Here is a 21,512-nt window from a genome sequence, read left to right on the forward strand (position 1 = left end):
AACCAGAAGGGAAAATATAGAGCCTGGTCTCAAGCCTTGGACACTGAGAAATTAATGGAAATAGGGAAGATGGAGCAGCCAGAGACACAAAAAGCCCACAGGTGGGGCACGAAGGAATGGGGCACAGGACTCGGGTAAAGTTGGTCTTAAAAATCAGCAAATCTCTCTTCTCTTAGAAGGGATAGGGGAATGTGGCTGCTTCTCATCTTAGAGGCTCCCAAAGATGCAAAATCACTTAAGCAAGGTACTCGTTCCACAGGAGGCAGAGCTGAGCAGGTGCCACAGCAGAGCCCGGAGGTCCCTATGGCTGTAACTTTGAAAGGGCAGGCCTGCAAGGCTCAACAAACCAAGAATTCAGCAGAAGCAGAAAAACCAAACAGGAGAGAACCAGAAGTGTATGGGAGGGAAGGAGAGCCCCAGCCCTCCTAAACAACAGAGGAACCTGCCCACACAGGCTGTGGAGCTCGGGGCGGCCCAGGCGGCAGACCCTGGGGTAATTTGCCCATCATCACGGAGCTAGTCAGTGATGAAGAGCTGGGACTCAAGCCCGAGTGCCATTTTAAGTGAAGGGCTTGCTCTGTGCAGCCCCAGGAGAGACCAGCATCAGGAAGTCCAAGGGGCAGCCCAGGGCTGAGCCCGTGTGAGGCAGCTCCAGGCAGTCAGGGGAGGTGGGGCCGGCTGTCCCAGGAGCTTCACCTACTGCAGGAACTGGGGCTCCTGAAGGGGATGATTAGGTTCTGGTAACCAGCCCCCACCCACCGAGAGACAAACCAAAAACAGGAGTCTAGGAGCAGGGGTGGGGCTGCATTGTGCCCTTCAGTGAGGACTGAACTGCATGGCATGGAGAATTCCTGGCCCTGGATGGCTGAGGGGACTTGAAGAGCCGTCAGTCAGTCCACACCCGGAGCAGGGGAGTGGCAAGGGAATTTGGGGTTTTGTTTTAAGGTCTGTCACTCAGGATGACACGTAGTGATATCACAGCTCACTTCACCCCTCAAACTCCTGGGCTCAAGCAATCCTATTGCCACAACTTCCCAAATAGCTGGAACCACAGGTGTGTGCCACCACAACCAGCTAATTTTTGTACAGATGGGGGTCTCGCCACGTTGCCCAGGCTGGCCCCGAACTCCTGGACTCAAGCAATCCTCCCACTTCAGCCTCCCAAAGCACTGGGATTACAGGCATGAGCAACTGTGTCCAGTCTGGCAATGAGATTTTTCAACGTGTGACCTAGGGAAGTCTGCAATTCAGAAAAACATACTATGGCAGCAGGAAGGATCTAAGTGGCTCTTAAACTCTTTTGCTCAAAAAGCGTAAGTAAAAACACAATTTATGACTCAAGACACACACACATTTCATATCGTATTTACCCTTGCCGTGTGCCATGCACTCGATCTTTTCTGATGTTTTCTATCCTATTGTCTCTTTAAATGTTATTACAGATGGAGAAACTAAGGCCTAGGTTTACAAGAGAAAAGATTTCTCCACTGCATCACTATTGAATTCAGGGCCAGACACTTCCCTGCACATGGTGGGAGAACCAGCAGCCTCCTGGCCTCTACCCACTAGATGCCAGCAGCACTCACCCCACAGTTGTGACAACCCAAAATGTCCTAAGGGGGAAAATCACCCCAACTAAGAACCCCTGGTTTCCACTGTGGAAAGAACCTACACTCAGGCTTGCCTGTCCAGATCCCCTTTTTGCAACACAAAGCTGCGAAACAGGGCATCAGAATGTTCTAGATTGTGCTAACCACTAATGCAGGGAGAACTCCAGATCAGTCCTGCATTTTATTTGCCTCATTCTCTCGATGCAGAACTCGGGGGATCAGATGATGTGCAGCCATTAGGAAAATGAGCCATTAGAAAAACGAGCCGTTAGAAATCGCCGGTGAGCCCAGCAGAGACCCCTGTGCTCCACAGACCTCCAGGTTAGCACTTCCTACAACTCTTAGGAAGAGAGGCTGGCTGTCATCCCAAAGAGGCAAGACAAGCCAGCGAAGCTCTCCCAGAGGTTCCCACCAGGCCTGTGGAACGCAGTGATCAAGGCGCTGCGTGAGGAGTAAGCTCCTTGCCCACGTGTTAGAGCAAAAGGAATCCTGGGACTTTCAGAAGCAGGCCAGGAACTGGAACCAGTCAGACCTGGGCGCTTTCTTAGGCTTTAGGGTAGAACTCACTCATCTGAATTTCCATCAAACACTCTACCTTCTACACCTGTGATTCTGGTGCAGGTGACCCTCCCTCCAGACTGAGAACAGGGGTCTGGTCTGACCACGCCACGGAAACTAAGGCTCCGCAGGGGAAGTGACTCAGCAGGCTGTTGGTTGTTGATGGCTCTTTCTTGGCTGGTTTGGGAGCCAGATCCTGCAGCTGCAGCTTAGGAAGAGCAGTCCCTACAGAGAGCAGGAACCAGGACTCCCATGGTCTCCCCTCTGGCCTCTGCGCTGCCTGGCAAAGAGCCGTGTCGCCTTGGCCTCGAACCCTGCAGCCTGCCTCACCAGGAGACAAAATCAAGGACAGGGACCTCGCCTTGGCACCAGGTGGCCCTTCATGTGCAGACAAACACTTTACCCAGGATATGAATGAGGTCCACAGGCACTCGGGAGGAATGTGGATGTGCGATTTACCGTCAAGGAGACAGGATGTCATTGGAGAACAATGGAACAGAAGGTGGGTATGTGCACGGAAACCGAAACTGCAGGGCCCGAGTCCTGGGCTCCCTCCCCCGACCCAGTGCCCCTGGCTGCCCTGACGCACCAGTGCCAGCCCACCCCCAATTCTTCCTCTTCTTCCACACCCCCCAAACCTGTCACCACTACCAACAGGCAAAACAGCCACCCATTTGAAGGGGTGGCTGCCCCTCCACACCTGTGGGTGCTTCTCGTAAGGTGGAACGAGAGACTTGAGAAAAGAAATAAGACACAGAGACAAAGTATAGAGAAAGAAAAGCGGGGGCCCAGGGGACCGGCGCTCAGCTTACAGAGGACCCACGCCGGCCACGGTCTCTGAGTTCCCTTAGTATTTATTGATAATTATCTTTACCATCTTAAAGACAGGGGAGTGGCAGGACAATAGGATCATTTTTAGGGAGGAAATTAGCAGTAAGACATAAGAACAAAAACCTCTGTGATATGAATAAGTTCAAAGGAAAATCCTGTGCCTTGAGATAAACCTTTTAGCAACATTGTTTCATCCTATCACATGGGGATAAACCTTGGACAATACCTAGCTTTCCTAGGCAGAGGTCCCTGCGACCTTTGGCCGTGTACGTGTCTCTGGGTAGTTGAGATTAAGAGAATGGTGATAACTTTTAACCAGCAAGCTACCTTCAGGCATTTGTTTAACAAAGACACATCCTGCACAGCCCAAAATCCATTAAACCTTGAGTCACCGCAACACATGTCTCTTGCAAGGACAAGGTTGGGGGTAGGGTCACAGATTAACAGCATCTCAAATACAAAACAAAATGGAGTCTCTTATGTCTACTTCTTTCTATATAGACACAGTAACAGGCTGATCTCTTTCTTTTCCCCACACCCATTCTCTATGACATTAGCAGCACGGTTTTGGTAAAAATAAAACCAATTTAAAGTATGTTTGATCTGTAACCTTGTTTAGGCAAACAATCTCCCAGAAAATGGACACTTCACAAGGACAAGTAGTTTATAAGAAAATGGTGACCTGGTGGGGAATCCCACCGAGGGGTTTTGAAGTAGACAGGTCTTCCATGGCCCTTCAAATTCCTCTGTGGCCACTGAAACCCAGAAAACGGTGGCCCAAGAGGCCAGACCTCTAGCGCAAACCTGTGTGGATTATGAGGGACAGATGCAACTGAAGTGACCCTGACCTCACGGAAATGCCTGGGGGCCAAGCAGCCCCCATCTCTGCATAGCGATTCCAAGTGAACACCCCATGTTAAGCTGGCTGCTTTCAGTAACTCAGCTGGGCTAAGCAGTCACATTTTCAGATAACCTATCTCCCTTGCTCACGGTATCTCCATTTTAAAGATGAGGAACTGAGGCCAAGGTGGGCGGATCACCTGAGGTCGGGAGTTCGAGACTAGCCTGACCAACATGGGAAAAACCCCGTCTCTACTAAAAACACAAAATTAGCAGGGTGTGGTGGTACACGCCTGTAATCCCAGCTACTCGGGAGGCTGAGGCAGGAGAATCGCTTGAACCCGGGAGGGGGAGGTTGCAGTGAGCCGAGGTCACGCCATTGCACTCCAGCCTTCCAGCCTGGACAAGAGCAAGAATCCGTTTCAAAAAAGAAAAAAAAAAAGATGAGGAATTGGAGGCTAAGAGAGCGTAACTGCCCTCGGAACACTCAGTGAAGAGGGAGAGCAGAGGAGAACACAGGTTTTCCGACGCCAGCTGTGGCTCCATCTGTGCTTCCATTTCCTGCTGGGGGCAGAGCCACCCAGTTCTGTGGAAAGGAAACAGACAAGGGAGCATAAGCTGATAAGCCCGGTGCTGGACGGGTGGAATGGGCAAAAGGGCTTCCTGAAGGAGGTGACAGCCCAGAGGCACCAGCACACCCTACATGTCCCCACCAGGGACCCTCACATGGGGAGGGGTCTGGAGTTGGGATGAAATAGGGGAAGGGAGCTGGGAGCTTTTCCAACATGCTAACTTGGCTCTCTGAGCCCAAAACATGAACTCTGTGCCTGGGACTAAGGTATTAGTATGTGTTGTTTACAAGCCCGCCTCGGGGCAGGGACTCCAGAGCAGAGCTGAACAAACGGATTGTGGAGTCCAGACAGCAATCCACCCCCCGCCCCTGCCCCCACGCCGGGCACTGCAGTGTCTCCATCAAAATCTTCCTCTGTTTTTTTTTTTTTTTTTTTTTTTTTGAGACAGTCTCAGTCTGTGCCCAGGCTGGAGTGCAGTGGCACAATATAAACTCACCACAATCTCCACCTTCCAGGTTCAAGTGATTCTCCTGCCTCAGCCTCCTGAGCAGCTGGGATTACAGGTGCATGTCACCACAGACTAATTTTTGTATTTTTAGTAGAGACGGGGTTTCACCATGGTGGCCAGGCTGGTCTCGATCTCCCAACCTCAGGTGATCCAGCTGCCTCGGCCTCCCAAAGTGCTGGGATTACAAGCGTGAGCCATGGCACCTGGCTTCCTCTGGTCGCTTCTAACCCTCCATTCCCACTGACAACCCCAGAGCCATCACAGGTAGAGGTCTGTATCAGCTCTGCTGTGATTTATAAAATGGGAAAATCTACTTTAAACAAAATCTGGGGTCACCCAAGGTAGGGAGGGCATGAGTCTTCAGCTTCCCAGGGGCAGGGGTGGGGGGTTCTCTCCAGCTGCTCTTCCAGTTCCTCCTCAGCTGCAGCCTCTGAATCAAGTTGGTGTTGAGGATGACTTTGATTTGTCATGCCCTGGGGCATCTCTGGCCTTTTCACTGCCTGCCTGGTCACAACGGCCAAGGCCACTCCACCTACCACCTCTTTCCCTTTCAGGACCATCCTGGCAAAAAACCAGTTTCCTCTCACCACTTCCCTACTGCACAAGGCCTTACACTAGGTTCCTCACAGCCTGCAGAATGGACTCAAATTCCCCATCAGACTTCAAGACCCTCCACTGCAGCCTCACCCGATGGCCCAGCCTCTCAGCCCACTCTCCTCCAGTCCCACGCAAAGTCTAGTTACCCACTCTAAGAGCAGCAGCAGCAGCAAGGAAATTGTTAGAAATGAAATTTTCAGGCCCTCTTCCAGATCTAGAGTCAGAACTCTAGGGGCAGGGCCCAGTGATCCGTTTGTCACAGCCCTCCAGGTGGTCCTGATGCAGCCTGGAGTTTGGCAACTGCTGCTCCAGCTACACTGACCTCCCCAGGGCTCCACGTCAGAAGCACATGCCCCTTCAGCCTCCCCACTTCTCATGCTGTCCCCATGGCAGGCAGCACCCTCCCCTGTCCTCTCTGGTCATCCAAAGCTCCTTTCCCGTGGCTGCTCACACACACTCTGTGAACATCTTCCGGCCAGGCCTGGTGGCTTATGCCTGTAATCCCAGCACTTTGGGAGGCCGAGGCAGGTGGATCACCCAAGGTCAGGAGTTCGAGACCAGCCTAGCCAATATGGTGAAACCCCGTCTCTACTAAAAATACAAAAATTTGCCGAGCGTGGTGGCGCCTGTAATCCCAGCTACTTGGGAGGCTGAGGCAGGAGAACTGCTTGAACCCAGGAAGTGGAGGTTGCAGTGAGCCAAGATCACGCCACTGCACTCCAGCCTGGCCAACAGTGTAAGACTCCGTCTCAAAAAATACATAATCTTCAGCACAACAGAGAACCCAGTGAGCTCAACACCAGGAAACAGATGAGTGAGACATGCTCCTTATCCCTGAGGAGTTCAGAGGAGTGGGAAGGATGGCAGTGCTCAGATGTCACATGTGATAGGTTTCCCAGCAGAGTCAGGGCAGCTGGCAAAGATGGCCTCAAGGAGAGACCAGGAATTGGGGGAGCTCATAGCTACAGCCAGGTGCCAGAGCCTAGCCCAGTGCTGGGCACACGGAGGACCCTGCAGCAGTCCCCACTGACTGATGGGGCAATGATCCCAGGAGCCCTACAGCCCAGATCTCAGGTAAGTGTCTGGGTGTTGCCAAAGACCCCCACCTTGACCAAACTTGAGTGGGTGCTTCTGAGCCCTCTTTCAAATTAAGCCTTGGCCTTGGGCTCTGTCCTTGGCCTGCTCAGTCCAGTTTTTTTTTGTGTGGTTTTTTTTTTTTTTTTTTGAGATGGAGTCTCGCGCCCTGTTGCCCAAGCTGGAGTGCAAAGGCACGATCTCACTCACTGCAACCTCTACCTCAGCCTCCCGAGTGGCTGGGATTACAGGCATGCACCACCATGCCCGGCTAATTTTCTGTATCTTTAGTAGAGACCGGGTTTAACTCAAACTTCTGACCTCGTGATCCACCCACCTCGGCCTTCCAAAGTGCTGGGATTACAGGTGCTCAGCCACCGCGCCTGGCCTCAGTCCAGTTTTAATAAGAATCCTGCTGAGTCGATTTAGAAAAGATGCCGCCACCCTCAATATGTGATCAGCAAGACTGCCTGACTTCAGCAAGACTCCTGTCAAGCTGGGTTAACCAGAATATCCCCTCTTCTGAGGTTTCGTCTTTGTAATTTTCTACCACTGACCCCTACACACCCTCCTCCTTGGCCCTAAATCTTCACTTTTCCTTGTTGTATTCAAAGTCAAGCCCTCTTGTCCGGGTGCTGTGGCTCATGCCTGTAATCCCAGCACTTTGGGAGGCCAAGGTGGGCGGATCACGAGGTCAGGAGATCGAGACCATCCTGGTTAACACGGTGAAAACCCCGTCTCTACTAAAAAATATAAAACATGGCCGGGCGCGGTGGCTCACGCCTGTAATCCCAGCACTTTGGGAGGCCGAGGCGGGCGGATCACAAGGTCAGGAGATCGAGACCACAGTGAAACCCCATCCTCTACCAAAAAATACAAAATTAGCCAGGCGCAGTGGTGGGCGCGCCTGTAGTCCCAGCTACTCAGGAGGCTGGAGGCGGGTGAACTTGAACCCGGAGGCTGGAGTTTTGCAGTGAGCCAGGACGCACCACTGCACTCCAGCCTGGCTATTGTGCCAGGCAGACCTCGCCTCAAAAAAAAAAAAAAAAAAATATATATATATATATATATAAAAAAAACATTAGCCAGGCGTGGTGGTGGGTGCCTGTAGTTCCAGCTACTAGGAGGCTTTCGAGGCAAGAAATGGGTACGAACCCAGGAGGAGCTTCTTGCAGTGAGCCGAGAGATCATGCCACTGCAGCACTCCAGCCTGGGCAGCAGAGCAAGACTCCCTGTCTCAAAAAAAAAAAACTTGGAGCCCTCTCCCTCCCCGGGCCTGCAAAACCCACATGGCAGCAGTCCCTCTTGAAAGTCTTCCTTAGTTGCTTTAACAAGTGTCATGAGTATCTTTTAACAGCATGAGCCTGTCCTTTGCCATCTCCGTTCCAAGGCTGGGGCCCCCACGTTTGCTAGGTTTTTTGGCATCCCTCCCTCACACACTGTACACATTGGTTAGTTTTTAGTATGTGGAGGTCACCAAACCATAATCGTCCATCACTGCCCCTCCCCACCTCGGCGAGGGTCCTCTCTTAGTCCAGAGGAATGTTCTGTCAGCCTGAAAGGCCTGGGATCAAAATTCCAGCTCTACCTTTTTTTCCCCCCAGACGGAGTCTCACTATGTCGCCCAGGCTAGGGTGTATCTTGGCTCACTGCAACCAGGTTCAAGCGATTCTCCTGCCTCAGCCTCCCAAGTAGCTGGAATTACAGGCACACACCACCACACCTGGCTAATTTTTGTATTTTTAGTAGAGATGGGGTTTCACCATGTTGGTCAGGCTGGTCTCAAACTCTTGACCTCAGGTGATCCACCCTCCTTGGCCTCCTGAAGTGCTGGGGTTACAGGCATGCGCCACTGCGCCAGCCTCAGCTCCACCTTTTATTGTCTGTCAGGCCTTGGAAGGAAGATGCAACCTCCATGGGCCTTGGTTCTCCATTGGTAAAACTGGGGTGACTACAGCTACATCCCAGGCCTGCTGTGGGGATACAGGGACATGGGAGGGACAGGACCAGCCCTTCTCCAGGAACACAGGAAGTCCTCAGCATAAGCTGAGGTTCTGATCCACAGGCCACCAAGAAAACGAGTTTTCCCTTTGGCAAGGAGTTTTACATGTTCCAAAGCACCTTCCTCCAATTCACCATTCGCCTTGATGCTGTGGTGTTCCCAGGGCATCACCTGGACCCAGAGTAATGGACACAGTGAACTACCAGAGAGGATGAAGAATCTCTTCATTCATCCCACGCGGCTCCCGTGGTAAGAGACCCGGGGAAAGCCAAGAGGGGTTACATGTCACAGAAAGGCTGTTCTTCTCCTTGTTCTCAGCAGTGACCTTTTAGCTCAGACACTATTCCGAGAGCGGGAATCCCTCCCCACACCAGGGCTGAGCTCGGCCAGCACTCTGGATTCCTCCCTGCAGTGCCCAGAACTCACCAATAATCGAAAAGGAGCGTTTCTGGCAGTCCCCTGCCAGGAGGTAACTGCAGTATCCCGCAAAGCTGTACATGCTCCCATCAAAGGTGTTGATGAAGTCACTTCCGAAGAGGCTGCATCGGGCCATGGATGACCTGCCGCGAGTCCCTTCTGCACAAAAGGTCCCTGGAGGGGGAGAGGTCACAGGTTGGGCTGGTGATCCCGGGCCACAACTGGGACCATCAGCTCAAACCTCTCTGGCCTCATAGAAATTAGACTGCCTCTGATAGATATTGGGCTGTGCGGAAGTATTTTCCATCCTAAATGAGACTAAAGCTGTTGCTTTCAGCTCCCACATACGACCCCAGACTCACAGCAATAACTAAGGAACAGTTTTTCAGGAAATCTAGTTTTAATGACATTTACTTACTGATTTAAAATGTCATCATGTTCATTATTAAAAATTTGGAGCATACAGAAGACAACACAAAGAAGCTGGCCGGGCACAGTGGCTTATGCCTATAATCCCAGCACTTTGGGAGGCCGAGGCGGGCGGATCACCTGAGGTCAGGAGTTCAAGACCAGCCTGCCCAACATAGTGAAACCCTGTCTCTACTAAAAATACAAAAACTAGCCAGGTGCAGTGGTGGGCACCTGTAATCCCAGCTACTTGTGAGGCTGAGGCAGGAAAATTACTCGAGCCCGGGAGGCAGAGGTTGCACTGAGCCAAGATCGCACCACTGCACTCCAACCTGGGCGAGAGAGAGACTCTGTCTCAAAAACGAGGAAAGAAAACACAAAGAAGTTAAAACCATCTGTAACCCAACATTTAGCGATTAGAATTAACATTTCAATGTTCATCTTTCCATTTTATAGCATACATACAGCTGTGGGTTTTTCATAAATTGGTGACCACCTTGTGCAAACTACCTATAACCTGTTTATTTCTCAATAGATTGTAAATCATTCATCGCGCTATTGTATGTACTTCTAATACGCGGTTTTTAGTGGCTGCATCGTATTTTGCAACTCAATGTCTACAGTATAGCCCTCTATTGTTAGGTTTCTAGCATGTTTCCATGTTTTAATGTTATAGATTGCAATGAGCATCTTTGTACATAAGTCTAGTATATCTTGAGCAGGTTAAATTTTAAACAGATCAGACGGTGTGCCTGACACTCTCTCTGAAGTGTCAGTTCCTCCAGCGTCACATGCTAACTCCTTCACTGACCACGGTTGTGTGTGCGCGCCTGTGTGTCGGCAGGTGGGGAAATACAGCAGTAAATCTCTAAGCGTTCTAGGTTCCTGGCAAAAGACCCACCTGAAGATGCAGAGAGTGTGACAAATGTATTTTTTTTTTTCCCCAGACTCACCCGCAGGCAGCAACTGGATGCTGCTGACCGGAGAGACCTAAGTGGTAAGTACCCAAGGTCAAAAATCCCCTCCCACCATTTACAGGCTCAGAATCTTAGCAAGGGAAGGGCAGCAGTGTGATGCAGTGCAGTGGAAAGGGTGTTGGCCTGGGACCCACGAAGACTGACCTCTGATTTTGACTCTAGACTTTGGGGCAGTCATTTTTCCTCTGACCCTCAGTCTCTTCATTCGTACCATGGGAGGTTCAACTAGGTGACCTCCACAATCTCATCTAAAACTAATAATCCATCCAGGTCTTGGATTTCTTCTTCCTCGTGCTGTGGCCCCATAATATAGGGCAGTTCTGTGCCACCTTTATGCGTCTTAATAGGAGATGGCATTTGCAGGTACCTGGTCTCTGCAATACAAGTCAAGGGTAGGAACTCTGCGGAACCTTCACAGGAAGCAACCAGCGGGAGCCTAAGTTGGGGCTAGGCACACAGGGGAGCTCCAGACACACCTGCTGACTCCCAGAAAGGGGTCACTCCAGATGGCCCTGGGGCAGGAATGAGAAATGGAGGCCCTTTGGTACCTACCTGGCAAGACGAGGGCCAGAGCAAGCAGCACCCCGGCCAATCTGGCAGGAATCATCTGCAGAGAAGGAAGAGATGTGAGCTGGTCATTGCTGCCCAGGTAGGTGGCTGCTGGTGTGGTGACTGTCAGGGCATGCAGTAGCAAAAACGTTTCTTTGAAGCAGGAGAGAAGCTGGATCCTCATGACCCCCTTTTTCCCCTTTGAACATGGCCTTCTGGCCCACCCACCCCCAGAAACCCCTGGCCAGTGCCAGGCCCAAGGGTGACAATCGCTGTGAGCTGGGACTTGTGGGTACCTTTCCACAGACAGCAGTCCCAGGCCCAAGACAGGAGGCAAACCCTGCCTTCCCTCCAGGCCAGCCGGGCCTCTCTCATGTCCCTGCCTCTTGAAGCAGCTGGGAGCTGACACACACCTCATTCCTTCCTGCCTCTGCATCCAAACTGGCGAGTAGGAACCATCCTACACTTCTGTGCCCACCACAGCAGCCCAGACACAGAGAATGCTCAGGAACTAACTTGATGGTTTGCTTGTTGGCCCCCAAGTCTGTACCACGAGGGCCTTCACAAGAGCAAGGGCTGTCTCCCTTGTCTCCAACCCCAGCACCTGGCAAGATGCTTAGCACCCAGGAGACGCCCAGCAAATGTTTGCTGAGGTCGTCTGAAAAAATGGACAGGAGTCCAGCAGCCCTGGATGCAGGTAGACTTCCCTACTGTGTGACCCCCAAGAGAGGGACAATTAACCCTGGCTGGCACAGCATACCCCAAGTCCCTTAGAGCCCCTGCTGTAGCCCTCTCCTCTGGGAAAGGTGGTTAAATGAAATGCAGAATCTGTCACCTGAGATTCACTGGGGGCAACTCCTTTCCCACCTAAGGTCCCATCCAGCCAAAGGTGAAATAAAGCCAATATGTGATATATCTGTAGAAGGAACACTGAGATGTCAGTTACGGCCAGGTCTTGGTCTCCAAGCAAGTGTCCCCTCCCAGTCCTAACACTCAGGTACATTCAGCTGCTCCCAGAAAGTTATCACAGGTGAGGACAAAGCTCATTCCAACTCGAGTGAAGTACTATGAAACAGTAAAACTCACTGCATGAAGAAAAAGCAGGCCTAGGACCCTCAGAGGCAAGTGGAGGAGGGAGTATTAGGATCACCCCTGACTGAACTGAATTGCCCCTCCAAACAAAGCCCTTCCAGTCCAGGGACAGAGAACCCCAGCTCCCCAGGAGCAGGGATCAGTCAGTCCTGCATCTTCCTCCCACAACTGAGCCAGCTCTCCTTCCAAAGGCCATACCTTCCCCTGCAATGAGGGCTGCGGGTATCTCCAAGGTCCCTGGGAAACTCAGCCGCTGGACAATGGTGCCTCCCACCCTAGGCCATGCTCCTAGCTGCTGCAAAGGCTCAATCAGGTCTGCTACAGCTCCGGACTGTCTTGCTGTTAAGTAGCCCGGGGGCTGTGGAGTTCCCACTGCTGGGGAAGATAAAGCCCAAGCTGTGACATCCACCAACCACCCTCCTTTCCCACCACAATAGCTGTGAGCTGCCACAACTGGGGACTGGCCTCCTTTTAATTACCAAAAGGGAACAATGAAAGGAAATGGTATTAGAAGTACCTCCAAGCTGATAAAGCTTTGTAGAGTTTGGAGGGAGACCTCCTGGCAGCTGCCTTAATGAACTGCCTTGCCCTCCCCAAACACCCCCACACTTGATCCCTGGTCTTCCTAGAGTGCCCCACCTGGGCGGGATTAACCAGGAATGCTGGTTGCCTCAGGGCAGGCTGATACGGGCTGCGGGGAGTCACACTAGAACAAAACAGCTTCCTGATCCAGCTTCCAGGGCTGGGCTCCAGGGAAGTTGGGAAAAACACCTCAACCTGAGCCAACTTTGCTGCTGTGTTTGGAGGAAGGGGAGCACTAACACTTCCTATGCACCCCAGGTATGAAGGATCCGGTCCTGGCCCTGACAAAAACAGTCCACTTGGGTCCTGGCCAGGGTTGAATGGACCGGTTAAAGATGAAGGTCTTGGCCACAAGCCTAGGCCTTTGTAAAATGAAGGTGGGGAGCGATGGTTTGAGTCTAACACTTTTACTGTTTCTACATTCTAATAATTCTAATTCTCAAGGACGCTTCCAGCCACTTCTGGTACCCTGCCCTTATATACACACATACACACACACATTCTTCCCAGCCTCCCATTCCCAAAAGCCTAATTCTCAACATCTGCTAAACTAATTCCTACTAAAATAAGTAACTGATGAAATGGGCAGGGGTGGGGGGAAGGTGACTCTCATGCTGGGATTCCAGGCACTGAGACGAGCACCCTGAGGCATGTCTGCGTATGGAAGACCTGCTCACTGCTTCTCCATGATACCCCCTGCCCTAAGACTGAAGACCTCCTCACTGCTTCTCCACGATACCCCCTGCCCTAAGACTGAGAAACCACTAGGTTCCAACCTCCTCCCTCCTCCCCACATACCTCGCACTCCACCACTCCCTTTACCGCCCCAGAAGAGAAAGATGCACGCTCCCAAGGAAGAAAAATGGCACAAGAGGCAGAATCAGCATGAGACAGTAGAAAAAGCCATTGGGGGGGCAGGCATGCTGGCTCACACCTATAATCCCAGCACTTTGGGAGGCCAAGGCAGGCAATCACGAGGTCAGGAGATCGAGACCATCCTGGCTAACACGGTGAAACCCGGTCTCTACTAAAAATACAAAAAATTAGCCGGGCGCGGTCGTGGGCACCTGTAGTCCCAGCTACTCGGGAGGCTGAGGCAGGAGAATGGTGTGAACCCGGGAGGCGGAGCTTGCAGTGAGCCGAGATCTCACCACTGCACTCCAGCCTGGGTGACAGAGACTCTGTCTCACGGAGGAAAAAAAAAAAAAGGCCATCGGGATTTCCACTTCTAGCTTTTTAAAAAAAACTAAATAATCTGAAAACCCTCTCATTACAACATACCTTTACACTGCTGTGCTAAATACAACAAATATTTTTTAAATGCACAGTTGATCTGGGAGGAAAGTAAGGAATATCTTCAAGGGTCAATGAGGAAGACGAGCCTAAATAAGCATGAGGCAAGGTAGGCCCATGGGTGGCCTAGCGTAGGCCAGTCTGGGAACCCTCCAGACTGGAGGCTGCACATTGCAAGAATGGGCAGTTCAGCTCCGGGCCTGACCCAGAGGGAGAGCTAGAACGGAGATCCCTGCATAAAGCTGAAACTTGGAAGGGAAACATCTTCCAAACGGTAGACCAGGAAAAAAATCCATTCCCCAACGTAGCAGATAAGGAAGTTTGCCTGTCTCCACCTGTTTCAGTTGGGGAGGGAAAATTAAGTCTTTAGAATTTTTTTTTTTTTTTTTTGAGATGGAGTCTTGCACTGTCCACCAGGCTGGAGTGCAGTGGCACAATCATGGCTCACTGCAACCTCCACCTCCCAGCTTCAAGCTATTCTCCTGCCTCAGCCTCCCAAGTAGCTAGGATTACAGGCACCCACCACCACACCCAGCTAATTTTTTGTATTTTTAGTAGAGAAAGGGTTCCACTATGTTGGTCAGGCTGGTCTCAAACTTCTGATTTCATCATCCGCCTGCCTCAGCCTCCCAAAGTGCTGTGATTACAGGCATGAGCCACCGCGCCCGGCCTAGAATTTTTATCCTTTACACTCATGCAAATAAAGCTCTCTTCAGGATGAATTCAAAATCACAAATTTTTCAACACTTGAGAAAACAATCTACCATGAGCAAAAATTAGATCCCTAAGAATTTCAGATAATAAAATCAGAGAAAGATAAAAAGAAAAACCTAAGTGTTTAAAATTATAATAGAGGCTAGGCATGGTGGTTCATGTCTGTAATTCCGGCACTTTGGGAGGCTGAGACGGGATAATCGCTTGAGACCAGGAGTTCAAGACCAGCCTGGGCAACACAGGAAGACCCTGTCTTTACAAAGAATAAACTTTTTTTAAGGCAGGGTACGGTGGCTCACAGCAGGCGAATCACGAGGTCAATAGATCAAGACCATCCTGGCCAACATGGTGAAACCCCATCTCTACTAAAAACACAAAAATTAGCTGGGCATGGTGGCGGGCACCTGTAGTCCCAGCTACTCCGGAGGCTAAGGCAGCAGAATCTCTTGAACTCGGGAGACGGAGGTTGCAGTGAGCCAAGATCGCACCACTGCACTCCAGCCTGGTGACCAAGCCACTCTGTCAAAAAAAAAAAAAAAAAAAAAAAAGAAAACTTAAAAAAGAACTTTAAGCCCAGACGTGGAGGCTCACACCTATAATCCCAACACTTTGGGAGGCGGAGGCAAGAGGATTGTCTGTGCTCAGGAATTTGACACTAGCCTACGCAACACAGCGAGACCCCCCATCTCTACAAAAAATAAAAATAAAAAATTAGCTGGGCCTGGTGGTGCATGCCTGGGGTCCCAGCTACTCAGGAGGCTGAGGTAGGAGGGAGGACCCCTTGAGCCCAGGAGGTCGAGGCTGCAGTGAGCCATAATCACGCACTCCAGCCTAGCCAACAGTGAGATCCTGTCCCAAAAAAAAAAAAAAACTTTATATAGTAAGTTAACGGAAAACTCAAATACACCGGATATTTTTGGAGAAAAAAAAAAAAAGCTGGGAAGTGGTTCTAAAGGAATTATTGAAATATGGAAACAAAAAAAATGGAGGAGCACCCAGGCACGGTGGCTCATGCCTGTAATCCCAGCACTTTGGGAAGCTGAGGCCAGCAGATTACTTGAGGTCAGGAGTTCGAGACCAGCCTGGCCAACATGTAGAAATCCCATCTCTACTAAAAATACAACTATTAGCCTGGTGTGGTAGTACATGCCTGTAATTCCAGCTATTCAAGAGGCTGAGGCAGGAGAATTGCCTGAACCCAGGAGGCGGAGGTTGCAGTGAGCCAAGATCACACCACTGCACTCCAGCCTGGGTGACAGAGTAAGACTCCATCTCCAAAAAAAAAAAAAAAAAAAAAAGGAGGAATTAAGAAACATGACAGAATTGGAAGATAAAAAGAGAAGTGCTGAGAGAAAAAAGTCCATTCGTGGATAATTCTATATGCAGTGTCTTAGTTTGAAGTCCCAGAAGCAGACCCTGAGTATTTTAGTGTAGATAATTGAATTGGGAGGGCAGGAAGCATCGGCAGGGAAGTGGGAATGTGACACAGGGCAGGAAAAGCAGCCAATAAAAGATGTTTATTATGCCAGTCACCAAGTGGACAAGGAAGCTTCCTTGTGGAGGAAAGTCTGGGAAAATGTAAAGTCCACGCCTCCGAATCTTCAGTCTTGGGTCAGGGAATGGGAGTTTCTACACTTATTCCTTCCTGTCAACTTATTGCCGGGGCTGCTTCAGGAGGCATTCAGCCCTCAACACTTCTGGCCCTCAGGCACAAAGGGGCAGACACTGGTAGTCTAGAAGAAACTGGAAGAGTTGGGGTCAGAGGGCCGTGGGAGGGGGACTGTAACATCTAGTCTACCTATGAATTATTGTTCAGAGTTGAGGGAACATAGACTTTTTTTCCCCAGAAAAAGAGTGAGTTTAACATTAACAGTCCTTTCTGAAAAAACTACTAAAGTACTTCAGGGAGAAAAAACATTTTTTGTTGTTTTTGAGACAGGGTCTCTGTCACCCAGGGTGGAGTGCAGTGACACAGTCACATCTCACTGCAGCCTCAACCTGGGCTCAAGCGATCCTCCCACCTCAGCCTCCCTAGTAACTGGGACTATGGGCATGCACCACCATACCTGGCTAATTTTTGTATTTTTTGGTAGAGACAGGGTTCTGCCATGTTACCGAGGCTGGTCTCGAACTCCTAGAGCTCCTGGGCTCAAACAATCTTTCTGCCTCGGCCTCTCAGGATTACAGGTGTGAGGCACCTCACTCTGCCAGGAAGAAAATTCAGCCTAGAAACAAGATGCCAAAAGAAAAGGTAAATAAAATAGTAAATATGGGGGTAAATATGAGCAGGCAGTGATTATATAAAACAGTAACAACGGTAATAAGTTGGAGAGTTTTTAAAAATTAGATAGAACCAAAATAGCAGATAGCAACAACATGTAAGACAGGAGTGAAAGCGTATTAAGGTCCTTGTATTGCTCAGAAGGAAGAAAGAGGTCGTGATCACTTTAGACTTTGTAAAGGCTACACTGCATAGTAAAATTTTACAGGCAGCTACTAAAATAGAATTGAATATGTCTTCCAAACCTATCAAAAAAAACAACAAATTTTTAAGAACTAGATTGATCTAGGAGAAAAATGGAGAAAGCAAGACAAATGGTATAAAATACAACAGCACAAAAAATTCAAACAGACCAATAATAAAAAGAGACATTATCAAATTGGATTTGTTTAAAAAGCACGCAATCCAGCAATGTTCAAGAGACAGTCCTAAAATATAAAGACACAAAAGACCATAAGGTAAGGAAACGTAAGTGATGACCAAGGAAAAGCGTTTTATAGCACTATCACACACAATGGACCTTAAGATCAAAGTCATCATTAGCACCAAATAGAAAAAGGTGATATAAAGATCAATGCACCAGGAAAACAATCTATAGATTTTTGTATGCTTAATGATATAAGCTTAAAATTTATTTTTGAAAAATTATAAAGCAGGAAAGCTTTCAGTTTTGTAAAAGTCAACAACACCCATTTATGGAAAACAAGTAAACAAAACACTTAAGTAACCTATAAAAGAAGGGAATGTCCTTGGCCTGAGATACAGAGCATATTTCATCCTTAAGGTAAAATGGAAGCCACTTTCCCTTTAAAACGCAGAACAAGGCTAGGCATGGTGGCTCACGCCTATAATCCCAGAACTCTGGGAGGCTGAGGCCTGTGGATCATGAGGTCAAGAGATTTAGACCATCCTGGCCAACATGGTGAAACCCCATCTCTATTAAAAGTACAAAAATTAGCTGGGCATGGCGGCGCACGCCTGTAGTCCCAGCTTCCAGGGAGGCTGATGCAGAAAAATTACTTGAACATGCATTTTTTTTTGAGACAGTCTTGCTGTGTCACCAGGCTGGAGTACAATGGTGTTAGCCAGAATGGTGTCTTTTCATTGGGTTTTATGTCTTGCGACAAGATTTATGATTTTCACCACGGTTTCACCGTGTTAGCCAGGATGGTCTCCATCTCCTGACCTCGTGACCTGCCCGCCTCAGCCTCCCAAAGTGTTGAGATTACAGGCGTGAGCCACCACGCCTGACCTACAAGCATGTTCAATGTCATCACTGCCAGTCAATATTGGATCAGATGCCCAGGCCAGCACAGTAAGAGAAGAGGTGGAAATATGAGGCACGCAGCTTAGGAAAAAGCAAAATAGTTATTATTTGAAGATATGAATGTCTACACAGAAAAATTAGAAAAATCAGAGTTCAGAAGTTTGCTGCAAGATTCCTTTTTAAAATTTATTATGTTCCTGGCCAGATGCGGTGGCTCACGCCTGTAATCCCAACACTTTGGGAGGCCGAGGCAGGCGGATCACCCGAGGTCAGGAGTTTGAGATCAACCTGGCCAACATGGCGAAACTCCGTCTCTACTAAAAATACAAAAATCAGCCAGGCATGGTGGCAAGCACCTATAATCCCAGCTACTTGGGAGGCTGAGGTGATAGAATCGCTTGAACCTGGAAGGTGGTGGTTACAATGAGCCGAGATCGCGCCACTGCACTCCAGCCTGGGTGACAGAGCGAGACTCCGTCCCCCCAAAAAAATTATGTTCTTATATAATTATAAAATATAATCTTTGAAGTGACCCTATTAGTAAAGTAGCAATTACTACAGATACCTAAGAATAGGCTGGGCGTGGTGGCTTACACTTATAATCCCAGCACTTTGGGAGGCCAAGGTAGTTGGATCACTTGAGTTCGGGAGTTTGGGACCAGCCTGGCCAACATGGTGAAACCCTGTCTCTACTGAAAATACAAAAAATTAGCCAGATGTGGTGGCGCATGGCTGTAATCCCATCTACTGGGGAGGCTGAGGCAGGAGAATCGTTTGAACCAGAGCAGCAGAGGTTGCAGTGAGCCGAGATCATGCCTGGGCAACAGAGCAAGACTCTCCAAAAAAAAAAAAAAAAAAAAAAAAACTGTCCAATAACATTATGGAGAAAATCATAAATCTTGTCTCAAGACATAAAAGAAAACCCAATGAAGAGATACCATTCTGACTAACATGGTGAAACCCCTCCCTACTAAAAATACAAAAAAAAAATTAGCCAGGTGTGGTGGTGTCTGTAGTCCCAGCTATTCGGGAGGCTGAGGCAGAAGAATGGCATGAACCTGGGAGGCGGAGCTTGCAGTGAGCCCAGATCACATCACTGTACTCCAGCCTGGGCAACAGAGCGAGACTTCATCTCCAAAAAAAAAAAAAAAAAAAAGACAAATAGAAAAAGAAACAGGCAAACCACCCAGGGGGCAATAGTGTGATATGGAAAGTCAATCCACAGAAAAGGAGGAAACGCAGTTGGCCAGAAAACATACCAAAACCATGTTGGGTGTGCTGACTCATACCTGTAATCCCAGCACTTTGGAAGGCTGAAGCGGCGGGATCACCCGAGGTCAGGAGTTCGAGACCAGCCTGACCAACACGGTGAAACCCCTACTAAACATAAAAATTAACCAGGAGTAGTGGCACACCTGTGGTCCCAGCTACTCGGGAGACTGAGGCAGGAGAATCTCTTGAACCCAGGAGGTGGAGGTTGCAGTGAGTCAACATTGTACCATTGCACTCCAGCCTGGGAACAAGAGCAAAACTCCATCTCACAAAAAAAAAAACACCAAAACCCATTCAACTCCACTGGTCATCAGGGAAATCTAAATAAAACCACAAGTAGTTATCCACTTTTCAGAATGGCAAGGATGAGGGGCTCCTGAAATTCCTACATGTTGCTGAGAACAAGAGGTAAAGCACTTTGGAAAAATTGTGGAAATATCTATAAAATTTAAAGATGCTTCTCCCCATAGCCCTGCAACTGCACTCCTAGGCACATCCCCTAGAGAAACTTTCATGCATGTGCACCAACCAGTATGCACAGAATGTTTACTGTAGCAGTGTCTGCAGTCACAAAGATGTGTAAACAACCAGGCTAAATATACTTCAACAGAAGAATTAATGAATAAATTGTGGTACGTTCATCCGGTGAAATAACAAATAGCAATTAAAAATAAACCTAGTATACATGTATCAACATGGAAAAACCCCCAAAATAATGGTGAGCAAAAAACAAAAGCAAGCATCAGGGGATATGTACCATTTATGGAAAAGTAAAGACCACGTAAAATAAAACTATGTATTATTGCTTACAAAGATGTTTAATCGGCCAAGAATGGTGACTCACACCTGTAATTCCAGCACTTTCGGAGGCCAAGGCAAGAGGATTGCTTGAAGCCAAGAGTTCAAGACCAACCTGGGTAACATATGGAGACTCCATCTTTATGAAAAAAAAAAAAAAAACTAGCCGGGTGTGGTGGCGCACGTCTCTAGTCCCAGCTACTCCGGAGGCTAAGGTAAGAGGATCACTTGAGCCTGGCAGTTCGAGGCTGCAGTGAGCCATAATCATGCCACTACACAACAGTCTGGGCGACAGATTGAGACTGTCTCAAAAAATACGTTTTATAGTAAAAGAAACGTGCACGTGCCGGGCGCGGTGGCTCAAGCCTGTAATCCCAGCACTTTGGGAGGCCGAGACGGGCGGATCACGAGGTCAGGAGATCGAGACCATCCTGGCGAACACGGTGAAACCCCGTCTCTACTAAAAAATACAAAAAACTAGCCGGGCGAGGCGGCGGGCGCCTGTAGTCCCAGCTACTCGGGAGGCTGAGGCAGGAGAATGGCGTAAACCCAGGGGGCGGAGCTTGCAGTGAGCTGAGATCCGGCCACTGCACTCCAGCCCGGGCGACAGAACCAGACTCCGTCTCAAAAAAAAAAAAAAAAAAAAAAGAAACGTGCACGTGGAGTGCTAAACCTCTAAATTCAGGATACTAGTTATCTCTGGGGAAGAAGAGATAAAATGGAACCCAGAGAGTCGGACCCAGGGGACCATACCTCTCTAAATAATTATTTCAAAAATATAAAGTAAATATGCAAAGTGTTAAGATGCAGCAAGCTGGCTAGAACATGGGTGTTTTTGTATTATTCTCTCTAGTTTTCTCTGCGGTTGAAAGTTTCACTTAAAAGATAAGCTCTGAAGCCAAATGATGTGGAAATGTTGGCTTTGCCTTACAAACAGGGTGACCAACATCCATGTACATAAATCTTCACACACACTGCCCATTTCCTTGAAACAAATTCCTAGAAGTAAAACAAATGGCCCAAAGGGTACAAAAATTGTTAAGCCTTTTATACACCCTCCCAAGAACTGTACCAATTTACCCTTCCATAGCATTATTTTTTATTACAGATTTGGTAATGTAAGTGGCAAAAACTATTATATTAACACTCATTCCTTACGTTACTGAAAGAACATTTTCTAACATTGCCCATGTGTATTTCTTTTGTGAATTTGTCTTTAGCTCATTTTTAACTGAGATGCTTATCTATATTGATCTATAAAAACTCTTAA

At 48.9% G+C, this 21,512-nt stretch overlaps 1 protein-coding gene across 3 annotated transcripts in view; it reads right to left on the reverse strand.

The window, feature by feature from the left end:
- VWF (von Willebrand factor) overlaps nucleotides 1-21,512 on the reverse strand; it is a 182,764-nt gene that overhangs the window by 158,960 nt on the left and 2,292 nt on the right. Inside the window, exons 1-3 of one of the 3 annotated variants that reach the window (XM_021921933.2) lie at nucleotides 12,234-12,498; nucleotides 10,947-11,001; nucleotides 9,019-9,183 (exon numbers count right to left, since the gene is read on the reverse strand). In XM_021921933.2, the coding sequence (XP_021777625.2) occupies nucleotides 9,019-9,183; nucleotides 10,947-11,001 (220 nt within the window). In that variant the 5' untranslated portion in view covers nucleotides 12,234-12,498. Of the gene's footprint in view, nucleotides 1-9,018; nucleotides 9,184-10,946; nucleotides 11,002-12,233; nucleotides 12,499-12,552; nucleotides 12,577-21,512 lie in introns of those variants that run through there. The other 2 variants (XM_021921934.2, XM_021921932.2) reach the window with 2 other exon arrangements.

The sequence above is a fragment of the Papio anubis genome, chromosome 9, assembly GCF_008728515.1.
Source record: "Papio anubis isolate 15944 chromosome 9, Panubis1.0, whole genome shotgun sequence".
Taxonomy (NCBI): Eukaryota; Metazoa; Chordata; class Mammalia; order Primates; family Cercopithecidae; genus Papio; species Papio anubis.